Source organism: Phocoena phocoena, chromosome 10, assembly GCF_963924675.1.
Source record: "Phocoena phocoena chromosome 10, mPhoPho1.1, whole genome shotgun sequence".
Classification (NCBI taxonomy): Eukaryota; Metazoa; Chordata; class Mammalia; order Artiodactyla; family Phocoenidae; genus Phocoena; species Phocoena phocoena.
In genome coordinates, this window is record NC_089228.1 from 11,543,910 (window position 1) to 11,559,861 (window position 15,952).

At 44.3% G+C, this 15,952-nt stretch overlaps 1 protein-coding gene across 4 annotated transcripts in view; it reads right to left on the reverse strand.

Moving 5' to 3' along the window:
* The window catches only part of ITPR1 (inositol 1,4,5-trisphosphate receptor type 1), a 296,145-nt gene that overhangs the window by 150,604 nt on the left and 129,589 nt on the right, over window positions 1-15,952 (reverse strand). For 2 of the 4 annotated variants that reach the window (XM_065886463.1, XM_065886462.1), the window contains 9 exons: window positions 14,673-14,845; window positions 12,710-12,829; window positions 11,515-11,709; window positions 9,177-9,428; window positions 8,516-8,657; window positions 7,628-7,781; window positions 6,401-6,588; window positions 2,528-2,666; window positions 1,958-2,016 (listed from right to left, as the gene is read on the reverse strand). In XM_065886463.1, coding sequence (XP_065742535.1) covers window positions 1,958-2,016; window positions 2,528-2,666; window positions 6,401-6,588; window positions 7,628-7,781; window positions 8,516-8,657; window positions 9,177-9,428; window positions 11,515-11,709; window positions 12,710-12,829; window positions 14,673-14,845 — 1,422 coding nt within the window. Of the gene's footprint in view, window positions 1-1,957; window positions 2,017-2,527; window positions 2,667-6,400; window positions 6,589-7,600; window positions 7,782-8,515; window positions 8,658-9,176; window positions 9,429-11,514; window positions 11,710-12,709; window positions 12,830-14,672; window positions 14,846-15,952 lie in introns of all 4 variants that reach the window. The other 2 variants (XM_065886459.1, XM_065886458.1) reach the window with 1 other exon arrangement.

Sequence of the window (15,952 nt, forward strand, 5' to 3'; positions counted from 1 at the left end):
GCTAGAGAAAGCCTGCGGGCGGCAACGAACACCCAATGCAGCCAAAAGTAAATCAATTTTTAAAAAAAGATGTCACAACTATCTGATTTTTAATCCAAGTCCCCACCGTCCCACAGTGACAGGCCTGGCTTTGCAACCAGTTCCCAACTGGTGTTCTGCTGGGCTTCACCTGTGGTTTGAGAGCTGCACACAGCTGTGTTTCTCCCGAGTTGCTAGTTTACTTTTTATTTAAGATGCCCTAATTCAGCACCTAGCAAACCCTCTGTGGTGAAGGATGAGCTTTTTTTATGTCTAGTCTGTAGCCAACTGCCGTCTTGGTCTGTACCATGTCCACTGATGGTGCACCTGGATGCGGTCACAGTGTCCAACTGCCATCAAAGTGCCCAAAGGCTCACTTATCTAAACTGGTAGCAAGCGCTTTGGTCCCACAGACCCCACTTTGCGGAGTGCTGCCGTGAATCACTCCAACTCAGTGTTCCTCCAACTGGGGTTAATCAGAGAGAATCAGGGGTTCTCTCAGTATCTACGGTAACTTGATTGTGTGTTACTGATACAAGTAAAAATGCAATAAGCACGTGCTGGAGCCAACGGCAGGCCACCTCAAACCTGAGCGCTGCCACTCAATTTTTGTGTCGGTGCCCAGTTTGTATTTCCAGTCAAATGAAGGCCGAATGCTGGGACCTCTGTGGCTGCAGACAGATGGGACTCGGTGCGTAAATCCTCTGCTCGTGCTATGTGCTCCAAAAAGGTGTGAAGAAGCTTTCATTGCTGTTCAATGTCAAGAAAGTGGTGGGAGAGCTGAGACACCACCCAGCAGACCGAAATGACATCATGTTAAACTCAAAACCCCTGAGTTTCAGAAGAGCCCCCTCTTCCATAGAGTAAATGCTGCTGCTAAGTCAAGTTTCACAGGTTTTACATCAAGCACTGCGGTGGACTGTTAACATCGGTGGCCCCTCTGTGGTCTAAGCGCTCTTGTATACATCCCTCCCACACCGATGCTGGGCTCGGCCGGGCGATTTGCTCAGACCCATAGGACGTTAGGAGCATGAAGCAAGCAGAGGCTTGCTCAGTGCTTGCACATTGTTGGTCTCTACACTTAGAGCCAGTCACCCCGCTATGCAGAAGCCCAAGGTACACTCGTGTGCAGAGAGAGACGAGCCCCAGCCTTACTGACACCTCTACCAAAGAGCCAGAAACGCGAGAAGAGCAACACGGATGTGCCAGCCCCAGTCACAGCTACCACAGCTGCACAACAGACCCAACAGTGACCAACAGAAGAGTCATCCAGCTGAGCCCGTCAACCCACAGAACTGTGAGAGGCAATAACATGACTGTTGTTTTAATCCATCACGTTTTGAGAGTAGGTTATTAATTACACGGCAATAGGTAACTCAACCAAGTGTGCATATTCTAAGAGTTATGCATAGAGGGTGTTTATACCAAGTTTGCCAGTGTTTGAGTCTCGTAACAATGTTTTGAGTCAACACTGAGCAATCTCATCTTTTAAAAAGGGGTTCATACATTAATCTCATGTTAGGGACAATGAAAGAACAGTATAAGTGTCTGTGTCCTTTTCATCGCTGCTTGGCTTCTAAAGGGCTCGGGGGTGACTGCAGCCCATTAGCAGCAACGATCTTGCTACACTCACTCTGTTTCGAGCCCCCCCCCCCTTTCTTTCAACTCTATTTCCTCACCATTTAAAAAAGTTTTGTAATGTGTGTACTTCGGGAAACCTCCGTCAATTCTTTCTGTTGTAAGCAGGAAACACACACACACGTGAACCCAACTAAGATCACTCTGACTGAGTACTGAGAGTTATAAAGAGAGCAGTCAAACAGCCTAAACCCAAAGACTAAACGTTTCCTAGAACAGTAAAGGAGAAGCCTTTGAGAGCTAGAAAAGGGAGGCCTCCCCCATCTTAGAACCACCTACAAAACAGAAACTGAAAATATACTTTCCTTCCTCCAAAGATGCCTTCGGCTTGCTCTTCAATGTGTTCAAAATCAAGAGCACCTGAAAAGTCAGAGAACAGAACTTCAGGTGCAGGAAGGGGTGAAAACGTGCCGCTCGTGAACATCCCCCCAAAACAGGCTCGCCACTGCCCCTCAGGCCTTGATAGGTGGGGTTATTCCTACCACCACCCTTCTCCTTATCCATCACCACTATTTCCTGGGCAGGAAAAAGCATCCACCATGAGTAAAAGTTGGTAGTGGACAGTAAATTTTCTTGGGAGAGTTTTGTTTTTGTTTTTTGGTATTTCACCATAACACTAGAACCCTCAGCTGTCTTATGACTAAGACACTCCAAGATGGAAGGAAGGAAGATCTATCCCAGAAGCGATCTGGGCCCTTTCAATTATTCCCCTGCCCCAAAAGGGTAACTCCCAGGGTCTCATTCTAAAATGCAGTCATCTTCAAAAACGTTCACATATTACCCTTGTTCTAGAACATACTCTTTGGACTTCCAGTTTTCATTAGACCCAGGTCCCATTTTATGGCTGAAACCCCATTCTGGCATCACTAACCTGGTACATTACTTGGTCCCTCTTGGCTGCTGCTTCCGGAGGATGTTTCCGAAGTCTGGGAATTGCTTTCATCAAACTCCCGCTTAAATATACACAGGAGGCAGGAGATCCTATAATCCAACCTCACATTCAAAATAAACTAAAGATTCAAGTGGAAATGGAAAGAGATTGGTTACATTAGCAGACCACCTGGAACATTCTGCCAAGCCACCGCACTCTGGCTGGGCCTGGCGTCTGCTGCATCAATTACCTTAAACACTACGTGAGCCAGATATTTGGCTTAGATTTCAAACCGTCACTTTAACAAAAGACTTCTAGGAGTATATCAAGTTTGCCCACAGCACCTTAGCTTCTAGTGTAAACTCCAGCGTCCCGGCAATTAATTTAATGCTCAGGACAATAAATCACTCACTCTCCACTCCACCCTCTATAAGACATTGCTTTAGTTCAGCAAGTACTGAATGCCAACTCTGGGCCTTAAGAAGGGTGAAGTTGGCTGCTTTTAAAAGAACTGACAGAGAAAAATGTGTTTTCAGTACTGAAAATTAGTTTGGTTCTTATTTTCTATTACTGATTGTTTTCTTTGATGTAGATACAATCCCTTGGGCTCCCTCTTCTTTCACTCCCTGTATTCCCTCCCAGTTCACTCCAACAGAAAGTCACTTTTTCCATCTTTGTGGCTGGAGCCAAAATGAAAGATCAAGCACCTGGCATTGTTTAAGGGCCTTACCGACATTCTCCCTTCTGTGCTCTCCTTATCTCTGCCTGGCCCTCCTGGCGACCTTACCCAATGCCAGGGCTGTCACCTATCCTGGATTGAAACAGATCCTTGGCTTATCTTCCAAGCTCTCGGTCCACGTTTCCTACTGACTGCTGGACATCCCCTTTGGTGTTTTCCCAGAGTCTCAAACTCAGTATTGTACGGAACTAACAGTGTCCATTCTGCCTGGGTTCTCCCACGCTCAGTCAACCTCAGGACCATCAACTCTTCCCTCCTTGATACACACATCTCATCAGTGACTAAGCCCTGCTGGTTCTACCTCTGCCACTCTCCACGGATCTCTCTCCCGCCATCGTTTACCCCCGCTCACAGCCTCTATCTCCCTCCTCGGCCATTACAGAAACAGAAACAAGTTTACCAGATCCACATCTCAAAGGTGCTTATTCTTAGGTTAGCTCCCTGCTTGAAAAAGTTCAAAGGCTCCCCACAGAGTAAAGTCCTAATACTTCAGGCACCCAGAGCTCCCTAGAGCATAGCGCAGTCCGCCTTTCCAACCTCATTTCTGATAACTTCCCTTCAGCACACTCCACGTCCCTGCCCAAGGAGAACAGCTTACGGACCCATGCGTCGTGATGCCCTGGTTCGACCTGCTCCATCCACCCAAGAACGTCCCCTTGTTTCTATACATATCCCGTCCAGGCCTAAAGGCTCCAAGAAAATCTTACCTCCTCTGGTCCTTACTAATTGGGATCACATGACCTACCCATATCTCGGGAGAACACTTTTCTCATGGTTTTATTTCCACGTACACACAGCTTCATCACACCTTATCTTCCTGTTAGACTGTAAACCCCCTGTAGACATAGCCTGTGTCCAAATCATCTGTGCATTCCTCACAGAGCCCAGCCAAGTGCCTTGCATATGGTAAGGGATCAGTAAGTATTTGCTGAAAGAATGAATCCATCAACCAAATGTTCTCAGATCACTACAGTGAAGAGACCTCAAGATGTAACCAAGCTTCACACCACATCCATTCCAATAAACGTGCACGATATTCACATACTTGGGACCTGTAAGCCACGGCCTAAGAAATCCTTGAAATCCCTCTCTACCTTTGGTCAGACATAAATTTAAGGAGTTTTCTTCTTTATTTAAATCACTCTTTATTGCCTTCAGTAATTATTCTGAGGAGTCCCAGGGATGTTTTCAAACCATTAGTTAACTGTGATTTTAGAATCGAAAAAAAATCCTCCAATCTGTAAACATTTATAGTTCTCTACTCCGTGTTCCGGGGTTGAGATTAGACAGTGCGGGATGAAAGAGAAAGGTGATAACAGTATTCTTTTCATGAAGGAACAGCTGGTTTCGTTAATGAATAAAAAATTACCAAGGAGCAGAAAGAGGAAACACACACTGTTGGCAGGCTGGGAGGTTCTCACATGGAAGATCACGCACGGCCTCTCCAGTAAACTGGCTCCCACCACCTCTCACCTATGCCAGGTCTTTGCTCCTACAATTATCCTCTCTCCCCTTCATCAGTAAGTCTTCCCTCTCTACATGATCACTCCCATTCAGCATACAATCTCGCTGACGTCTCCCAACTTAAATAATACCAATAATCACCCTGCAGCCACCTTCCCGCTTTTCTCTGTTCATCTTTACAGCAAATCCACCCAAGAGGTTGTACGTATTGACTCCCCACTTCATCTTCTCCCATCCTCTCTTGAACCTGACCTGTTCCCAGACTTGTCAAGTGTGCTACCACCTCAGGTCTTTGCCTTTATTGTTCCCTCTTGGAGTCCTGGAGACTGTTTTCCTAGATACCCACATACTAGCTCCCTCACTGCATTCAGGTCTCTGATCACGTAACCTTAATGGGGAGACCTTCTCTGACAACTCCATCAAAAACAGTACCCGTGGCCTTTACCCCCAATGGCCTATAAACCATCTTGACTCTCTTTTATATTTTAACGTCCTTAGTATATACATTTTCATATGTCTATGCCTCCTATCAAAATGTAAGCAGGAATGATTCTGTTCATTGCTGGATCTTCAGTGCTTAAAAGTACTCGGCGTGCTCTGACAAGTACAGGTTTCTGGAAACTGACTCTACTGCTGAACTGAATGAATAAGCGTTTTCAGAGCTCTAATGGAAAACTGATGAACTCATAAAAGTGCTAACAAAAGATCAAGATGAAAAAAAAGTAATTACATGGGACTGAGTGAGCTGATGAGGATGATTATAATTTTTGTGACTTTCTGTTTGAATAAAAAAAAAAATCCCACAAGGACTCAGAGGCAAAAAATATACAAATCAATTTTCACTGCAAAGTAGCTGTTACAGTGGAGGATTACTGGACTGAATGTCAATATTATGACATAGTACGAGTGTGTTTCATGTTTGGTAACTGCAATCATTGTTGCTTTTGTTGTGATCATCCACTTACAATGCTTGGTGTCAGTTTATTTATCTCTTGTAAAAATAAAATACAGTGTGTGTGTGTGAAAAAAAGATTAAATGAGATAATGCATATAAAAAAAGCATTAGAAACATATGCTTTATTCTCATTGTTAACTGAAATGGTAGATGATGTTTAAATTGTGTAATTAATTTGTAATGTGGTACTCAAAATTTAAACAAATATAACCCTCTCACAGTAACACTGTTAGAGGGAAAAGCAAAAAAAAAGTACTCGGCATGGAATCAGTCTCTATAAATGTCTGTTGAATGAATGAATGAATGAATGAATGAATAAGGGAGGGAGGAAGGGAAGGATTATGGGAGGAGTTACAAACTTAATGGAACCTTGAATGAGTTATGACCAAAAAACAGGGAATTCAGCTATGTATAGAAGCGTAAGTGAGTTAATTCTAAGTGGGTGAAGACAGAGACCAATGAATAGGGAAACGTAAGGTAACTGCAGAAAGTTTGGCATGGTTGGAGGAACAGGGCATGCTGGGGAGGGACAGAGGATGACAGCACAGGGAGCAGAGGGCCAATTCAGAAACAGCACTTGAGGCTGAGCTAAGACTCTACCTCCACTCTCTTCCCAGAAAGCCTAGGGCTCCGTAAAAGCAGGGACACTGGATGCAGATGGTCCCCCGGGAAGCACACTCCTGCCCACCCTGCACCCGCCCCGGCCCACGGTTACCTGGAGTATTTCAATGATCTTCAACTTGGTGTCCATCACCATGATGTCCTCCTTCTCCGGCTCTGCTTGCTTCACGTTGCCCTCGGGGGCGGTGGCCGTGGGAGTCATGGGCAGGAAGCCTCCTCCCCGGAGCACCACCTGGGTCATCAGCTCTCCAACCCCATGGATGGACCGCATCACGTTACTACCTAAGAAGGGCCAGGACAAACCTTGGTCATGACATCCCTGGTGTGCGCTCTGGGCACCTGGCCAGGGTCAGAGGCTCTTCGGGACAAATCACTTAACATGTCTCTATTCCAATATATTCTAAGAGCCTGGGAACCTGAAACGGTTAACAACCATCAGAAATGCAGGGCTTCAAGGAGTAGGGGAAAGAGTATGGAGCATTTATGTATGTTAATTCACCTGCCAAATTTTATTGGTCACCTACTACATGCTTGTTGCTGCGCACAGAACTAGGGATGCAGGAGCTAACAAGACACACATCTGGTGCCGCTACCAAAAGCCACTTGATCTTGAATACATTATGCTACCTCTGACGGTCAGTTTCTTCCACTATAAAATGAGAATAATGGAGCCCAACTGACAGAGATTAAGTGGCAAAATGTATGCAAATGACTGAGCAAGCACAGCCCCTAACAGACAGTAGGACGTAAGTAAACGTACTTTTTCTATTCTAGCTGTAGAGACCAGTTAAACAATAATCCACACATGAGTACCTAGTGTGTGTCTACTACGACCCTAAAACAGAGGGGGAAAAAAAAAACATATAAAGGCAGATTTTCCTATTTACAAATTGGAAATAGGATACCCAGACACAGTCTGGATTTCACTTACTCATATACTAATATAAACATCTGAGGACCTCATGACACATCAAGAACAATGACATGTATTTTTAAGACATAAGCATTAGGCAAGTGTTGGGCAACTTTCAAATGTTGCAGTGAAATGTACAGACTCATATATATAACTATAAAAATACAATAAAGTGTTAATAATCACTGACTCTAAGTCGTGGGTCTACAGGTGTCCACTGTACTATTCTTGCCGCCTTTATTTATACCTGAAAATGTTCATAATGAAAAGTTGAGAAGAAAAGGACAAAGAAAGGACGCGTCATCACACAGTAGGTATGAGAAGAGCAGAAGGAGAGGCCGGGCAAGCGTGTCCCGACCTATGGGCGCCATGAGACCTCCCTCCTCAGCTTCTCCATGTTATTCTCACCTTTATTCTCCTCTCCCTTCGCCATCTTGCTGATGGGGAAGATTGTGGTCACGTGCACACAGTCCAATATGGCCAGGAGGATTTTGGTTAATCGCAGGAGGTCGGAGAAGTTGTAGAAACCAAAGTATATGAGATTCCTAGCTAAGTTTACAACCTATTGTATTTAAAAAAGAGAGAGAGGAGGAATTAAATAAACAGTATCCTTCACTTGCATTTTAGGTTGACTATTTTATAAATGACTGACTCTGACCTTCTTTACAGTAAGAGAGAAGGCATTTATTTTACTTGCAGTTTCTGACCAAATTTCATTTTGTTTCATAAGGAGAAAAAATAAGAAACAAAACCCTGCAAAGCTACTGATCTGCTCTGATGACTGGTTAATGAAAAACTGACCTCATCATTGGCTCTGGGCAGCTTCCCAGAGATAATACAGGGCAAGCCAAGGTATACAAATCAAGGACACAGATAACATAGCAGTCCTTGGAAATCTAATTCCTCAAAAGGCAAAGTGATCTCAAAGAGAAATGCTCAACTCAAGGGTGATAAGGATTTATGTCCCTCAAATGATTAATCTATGACAGATCCCAAGCACAGACTGTTTCTTTCCTGTCACTTTTAATATAATGTACAGATTATACATAATGTTCTATCCTTTTTACATGATTCAGCTCCCCAGATGTATTTCTTCCAGGAGCATAACTGCCTTAAGCCAAGTGACTGGTATTAGTTCTATTTTACTCTGCAACAAAACTGAGCTGAATTCCTTTTTATTACAAAACCAGAGTATCAGGATAAAAAAAAAAAATCACCACCTATTTTCTATTTACCCCATAGAAAAATGATCAACACAAAGCAGACAAAACACACGATCACTTCACCATGAGTTACCTCAAATGTAAGTTTATTTTTCTCCTTATCAGAGAAAGGGAACCTCTGACACACCACATCTCTTAAATACTCCTCCACAAATTCCATGGTCTGAGCAAACCTCTCCTTAATTTCATCTTTCGAAGTGCCACTACTATCATAGCTAAAAGCAAAGGAGAAAGAAATCAGATTTCAAGTTCTGACCAGTGAGGCCTTCCCTGTTTGCTCAGCCCCCAGAGCTAACACCATCCACCCCAACGCTTCCCATCCTCCTGTCCCTACTTTACTTTTCCCTCCTCAGCACCCACCACACCAAGGAATACATTTCAGTCCTTTATCTAGGTTACTGTCTGTCTTTCCCCACTAGTGTACACACAGTTTTCTTGTTTGTTCCCAGATAGATTCCTTGAGCCTGGCATGCGGGAGACACTTAAACATTTGTTGAATAAAAGAGATATAAAAGGACAATCACGCCATCTTTTACATTCTTGAGGAAACAACATTTGCCACCCTTAATTATATCTTAAGCTTAAAGAAAAAATGACTTATCTTTCCCTCTGATTTAACCAGACTTATTAACCTGACCATAAGTGGTTTGTCTTCCGCTACATAGAACACTGTAACTAAGAAGTTTTAAAGCAACGTGAATCAGGTCTTAACAGGGCGAAGGAGCCAGGCTCACTCATCAATGGCGATCTCGGAGGGAATCTCGGACCAGAGGCGGGCGTATTTCACGGGAGTGACTTGCTCCTGTGGGTCTCGGTCCACATGCATGTGGAGCATGAGACGGCAGAAGGACGCCCGCAGGTCATAGGGCAGGTTCTCATCAGACATGCAGCGGAGAATGAGATCCACGTCCAGCTGGCCTGAGATTTCGTTGATGGCGAGGTACTGGCGGTCCAGGCACATCCTCGCAAAGAGGTTCAGCTGGTACCTGGAGAAAAGGAAAGTTACACAGGGCTCACTCTCATGGAAACACACAGCAGGAGAGTCGCGGGGGGCCCCAACTCTCATAGGAGTGACAGGTGGCCACGGGAACTTACACATCAACACTCTTCACTTGCTTGTGTATGCAAACTCTGGCTTCTGTACCAAGCGGGAAAAGGAACAGTTCAAGCCACGCCAACAGTCACATGTGCCTACCCTGCTGTATGGGAATAATTACATGGCTAGTTGATGCCGTTTTGCCCTTGTTTATTTTATAAAATGGGCGGGGGGGGAAGCATTAGGCTGAAAACGGTTGCCTGTTTCTTTAGTTCTGCTTTTATGCAGCACATGAAAGACCGCATAGGAAATGGTAAAGGTTTCAGACCCTTACTGAGTCTGCTTAGAAATTTTATGATACTTTCAGCGTCTTATCCCATAGAGCTCTCCTCTTTGACTTTTACACACATGTGAAAAACATGGTAGAAGAAATAGGGGGCTCCTCAAAATGTTACAGTTTCTTCCTCACCTAATTACACATGATCTCTGTTAACTTCCAAATCTGACCACTGAAACACTCTTCCTCATTCACTGTCAGCAGAAGACATAGCAAACATTAAAAGAGTAACCATACCCATAATGTGAAATAAGAAAGCCATGAGGTTCCACAGTGGCAAATTCCAGCTTCTGACTTTAAAACCCTATTTATTACCAATAATCATGAGTTGGAAATATTCTCAACCGCACTAGATATCAGTGAAATGAGGATTAACCTATGTTCTATTTCATGCTCGTAAGATTAACAAAAATTTAAAAAGCATCACAGTATTCACAGATAGCAAAGACAAAGGGAAACAAGAGTTCCCTTTTGGTGGGAATGGACACCAAAATAGTCAATTTAGGATTGGTTGGTCAGTTTAAAATGTGCATACCCCCCAATCTCGTAATTCCCTGGTATAGAATGGAAACTCCTACACATATGCACAAATTTGAACAAGGATATTTCCCGACATGAAAAACTAAATTGTGGCATATACTAAATATCAAAGAGCAATGAAAATGTGGCACAGTAATAAAATGGAATAGCATTCAGCAGTCTAAAGGCAAGAAATGGACCTACCACCGTTAGCATGAATCCACTTCAGAAACAATATGAAGAAATAAGGCAGATTTCAGAACGGAACTCAGACTCTGGAACCATTTATATAAAATTTTAAGAATCAACAAAATACTATGTATTATTTATGAATGTACAGAAATGTAAAATATAAACACACAAAGTGTGGAAGGTCACACACCATCTGCATGAACGGAGAGAAAGAATACAGGAGGTAACAAAGGGCATTGTAATTGCGAAGTTTTATGTATTTCTATTAAAAAATGCTGTAAGCACTTCCTCATCTCTCCTTCCCTCTTGTTTTATTTTAAAAGTATTTACTGAGTCAGCAGATCTCAGAGCTGGGACCGAGGTGACGCTGGGATGGAGGAGGTGACCGGCAGCGATGCAGACTGAGCGACATGGCGGGGACAGTGCCAGCCAGGTTCTCGCTGTCAGAGGAACGAGTTACGAATACCGAAGGGTGGAGGCTAGAATAACGCTACGGTGTTGGAACAGAATTGGAAGTACTGACGTGAACTCATGATTTTTATTACATTTATATAGGTCGATATAGAAATAGATATGTGTGTGTCTACGTGGACAAACAGATGTGTGTACAGACACACATATTTCCTAGCTCTGTCTGCAAAAGTTCTATGACGTTGTAACTATTGTCTCTATTTTACAGATAAAGAGACTGGGACATAAAGAGGTGAAAAACTTGACCAAAGTCAAAAAGCTACTATGTAGAGAGGTGACCCCGCAGCCTGACTCTTAACTACTACAAAATATATCCATGTCATGTGCCATGCTACGTAGGGATCAACTGTAACTGGGGGCTGATGCAAACATTCAGCCTTCTTTCGACGGAGCCACACCCAGGTAGCAACGTCCTATCTAAGTACCAATGAAACCTTACACTCTACAAACTCCTGAAGTACACATCCGTCTTTCTGACGGACGATCTCATCAGAGGACACCCATGCCGCCCTCGCACCTGTAGTAGCTGAGGACGTCTCGGTCTTCTTTCTGCCCCTCCTTAGCGTCCTGCGCCAGTTCCCTCACACTCTTACTGCGAACCTCTTTGGTGCTGTCCCTCCAAAACAGCCACACCTCTTCCTCATCCTCTCCTGCCTCCAGAGCGTTCTCTCCAGTAGAAACACCTTCAAATTCGAAACGAGAGAGTACCAACCTGGAAAATAAGAGGAGGGGGGACACTCATTATGTCTGAAGTCCTTGCTCATCACGGATCAACTGTATTAATGCGTTGAACTCGAGCTGCACTTCCAGCACAAAGACACACACAGAAAAAGCCACTTTACTTCTCCCACTGGCAGAGTCACAAAGAACCAAACATCAACGTCTTCATACACTTCAGCCCAGGGGTTCTCCGCCAGGGTGCCTGTGTCTCCCAGGGTACATTTAGCAATGTCTGGAGACATTTTTGGTTGTCCCAACCAAATGGGAGGGGTACTGTTGGCACCTAGCAGGTAGAAGCAGGGAGGCTGCTACACATCCTACAATGCAGAGGACAGAACCCACAGCAAAGAACTACGTGGCCCCAAACATCAAAAGGCCAAGGATGAGAAAGTCGGAATTAGCCCAAGCCCAAAATTAAGCTATGCATGAGAAACAAAAAAAAAATCGCTAGTTTAGAGCATAATTTAGTGTTTTTTAAATAAACTTCTTTTAAACATTGTCTTTAACATTTAAATATTACTGGCACTATGCTTCTCAGGAAAACTGCTCCCCTGTTAAAAATGAATTGCTACTATTACCAAAACTTCTGTGGACCAATGAACCCTTTTTGAACAGTGATGAGTTAACAAGCTCTTCCCTACAATGACTTACTAATGAATTACCTCCTTTAAAACTTAAAACGGATGATCATAATTAGAGAATTTTAAACTTTAAAATTAAACCAAGGGTGTGTGAAACGTTCCCTGGTGAGCTCACATTACTGTCAAAATATGTGGCAACACCATGCAGAGGCACCCACACCAAAAGCAAACTTGAAAATTCCTCTGATCAAGACCTTTGCAAGAGGACGATCAATAGCCAGCCAACCTGACTTCAGAAATCAGGCAGCTGGGTTTCATTACCTATGAGCACAGACATCCACTGAGCCACACATTCTCCACCTAAATCCCGTCCTCATCTCTCTTTATCTTAAACCCGCAGACCTCACTCACTTGGTCTCAATCAGAATGTCAGCGTTGGTTGGATTCAGCACAGCTTTACATATCAGTTCCTGGGTCACCGGAATGGATTTGTTCATGGACACGCAGAGATCAGAGAGGTAATCTAAGAATCTATCGAGAAAGAGAAACCAAATAAAACAGTTTCTGTACACAGAGCAGGGGTTGGGCTCTGGGAGCCTGGCTCTCCCTCAAGAGAACTGACCCAGACTACCTTTAACACAAGTCAGAGACGCTTTGGGTTTTAGCGTCAGCATCCATGGAACGCCCAGAAACCCAGACACTAGAGGAAAGGAAGGATGGATGCATAGATAGATGGAAGGGAGGGAGGGAGGGAGGGAGGGAGGGGGGAGGGAGGGGGGAGGGAGGGAGGGAGGGAGGGAGGGGGGAGGGAGGGAGGGAGGGAGGGAGGGAGGAAGGAAGGAGGGAGGGAGGGAGGGAGGGAGGGAGGAAGGAAGGAGGGAGGGAGGGAGGGAGAGCAAAGAAAGAAAAGCAAAAGAGGAAGGATGGCAGTGACTATTGTGAGGAAGAGCTGACAAGGTAAAAATGAACAGAAGGAACCACCAAGTAAGAAGTTCACATAAGGAAGACATGGTTAGGATGCAGGGTATCCAGAGTGGTGAGGGGCAAGGCTCTGATGCTTGAGGCCCAAATCAGAACCCTGGTTCTGGTTCTTACCCACTACGTTCTGATATGTACTGTTACTTGGGGGGAATTACTTAACCTCACTGTGGTTCAGTTTTCTCATCGACAAAAAAGGCTGATATAGAACCTCAGAGAGTTCTTCTGAGGATTAAATGAGCTAATTCATGCAAAGTGCTTACTTAGCTCACTCACTGGCACATGAGAATGGCCCATAAAATGTTACTTTATGGGTGGGGGCAGTCGTTTTTATAAGAACACTTTCAGCTCTCCAGTGTCACCGTTCATGATACGCACGTTGTAAACTATTTCCCACTTCACCTGAAATGGTGTGGATCTCAATTAATTAGAAGGAGAAAAAAAGAGGGAAGAGAGCATAGGTGGAGGGGGAGATCTGTACAAATGCAACAGAATTGATAGAATTCACTAATGTAAATGAAAACACTCAAGTAACAACTATGTGTGCAAAACACTAACTGATGATATTTGGGGGAGTTCTAACTGATCACCACGGGGTGCTATGAAGTGAATGAGGGGCCGACAGTTGTCATTTACTGTGCACCTACTAAGTGCCAGGCACTTCACATGTATTTATTCTCATTTAATTTTCACAATGATCCATCTAGCAGATGAGGACGTTAAAGCTCAAGGTCACCCAGCTGGTAAATGCTGCAGCTAGGATTCTACCCTGGTCTCATTCCCATACTAAGCTCTTTCCACTACTCATCAAAGAGCCTGTCAAAACCTGCCCAGTCAAAACCCATAGCTAGTGGGAAGCAGCCGCATAGCACAGGGAGATCAGCTCAGTGCTTTGTGACCACCTAGAAGGGTGGGATAGGGAGGGAGGGAGGGAGGGAGACGCAAGAGGGAGGGGATATGGGGATATATGTATATGTATAACTGATTCACTTTGTTACAAAGCAGAAACTAACACACCATTGTAAGGCAATTATACTCCAATAAAGATGTTAAAAATATATATATACCGGGCTTCCCTGGTGGCACAGTGGTTGAGAGTCCGCCTGCCGATGCAGGGGACACAGGTTCGTGCCCTGGTCCAGGAAGATCCCACATGCCGCGGAGCGGCTGGGCCTGTGAGCCATGGCCGCTGAGCCTGCGCTCCGCAACGGGAGAGGCCACAACAGTGAGAGGCTCACGTACCGCAAAAAAAAAAAAAATACTAATGGTAAAAAAAAACACCTGTCCCTAACAGCCCCAAACAAAGGAAATCCAGGAAAAAGCACTATGACCCGCTCAGTGCCTGCATCGGAAATGCAAAGACACCTTCCGCCTATCAACCCCGCCCCCGCCTCACCTGGGCTCCCTGTTCTTTCGCACCAGACTGACGAACGTGTCGATCTCTGCCGCAGTGATGTGTTTTTCCAGGAGTTTCCGATTATTGTGGAGCAGGGCAGTGATGGTGTCTTCAGCCAGCACATCATAGCCTATCTGCTTCTGCATGAAGCCAAACTGCTTGGCTATGTACTCCTTCGAAGGAAGTAAAGCGAGGTGAGTGGGGAGGACTGGAGACAATGGGATGAGGCTGGAAGTAAGGGAGGGGGCAGTGGCCCCCGAGGAGCATCACCACCCATGAGGGAAATCACAGAGCATCTTTCCACAACTTTCTAATCCAGGGCAACAGCTGCAAACTCCCTTGCATCCTTTATTTTTACTAAACCTGCCACACAGATGTAATTAAGTAAAATATCCTGTATTTACAGAGAGGCATTTTTATTAAGTCCACTGTATAAATTTTAGTGTAGTGACTTATTTTTCGAAAGGTCAAAAGTTGTTTTTCAGCTCTGATTTTATTACTAATTGAAGAGGATTTAACTGTGCCTCACTGCTCTGTGTTGCTGAATAAACACAGTCAAGCCTACCTGGATATTTAGAACAATGCTACCCCATGGCGTTTTCCTTATCTGGGGTGAAAATACATTTTTAAAGTCAGTGGGTAGCAGAAACAAGTTAGGAATATGTAAGCCAGTCAATTATATTCGTAGAAATATGAAAACACCCCTGGCTTCTTTTTGGGATCAGACATGACGTTCCACAGAAATATTTAAGAACTCCAGGAAGTCTCTTATGAATATTTGTTTGTTGCTATTCAAAGACATTTTTCCTGCCCAAAACAGACTATTTGCTTGCTCAAAGTTCAAACGGCCCTTGAAACTTGGTATAATTTGTTTTCATTAATTCCAAAATTCTAAAAGTGACTCAGGATGAACACAGCAGACATGGGCCACCTTTCAGCCCTCACTCAATAAGGATGCGTGTTCGGGAATTCATCAGCCCCCAGGGATATACCACTGCCAGCTGGCACAGGGTCCATAAGCAACCAAGCAAAGACATCCAGAGTTGCAGCAAGAGGGACTGGTTTAGTCCCCTCATGTACAAGCAAAATGTCCTGGCACACACTACAGACTCTAATGTATCCTCATTGGAAGAGAATAAAATCACTTTGGCCCTAGTATGGTATGTGTATGGTATTCATGCACCGGAGGTAGATTTATAGCGACCGTAAAACTAACAAACATAGCATCACGGGTCTGTGATGTTTTATATTTAAACAGTAGCAAAGGCAAAGTGAAAGGT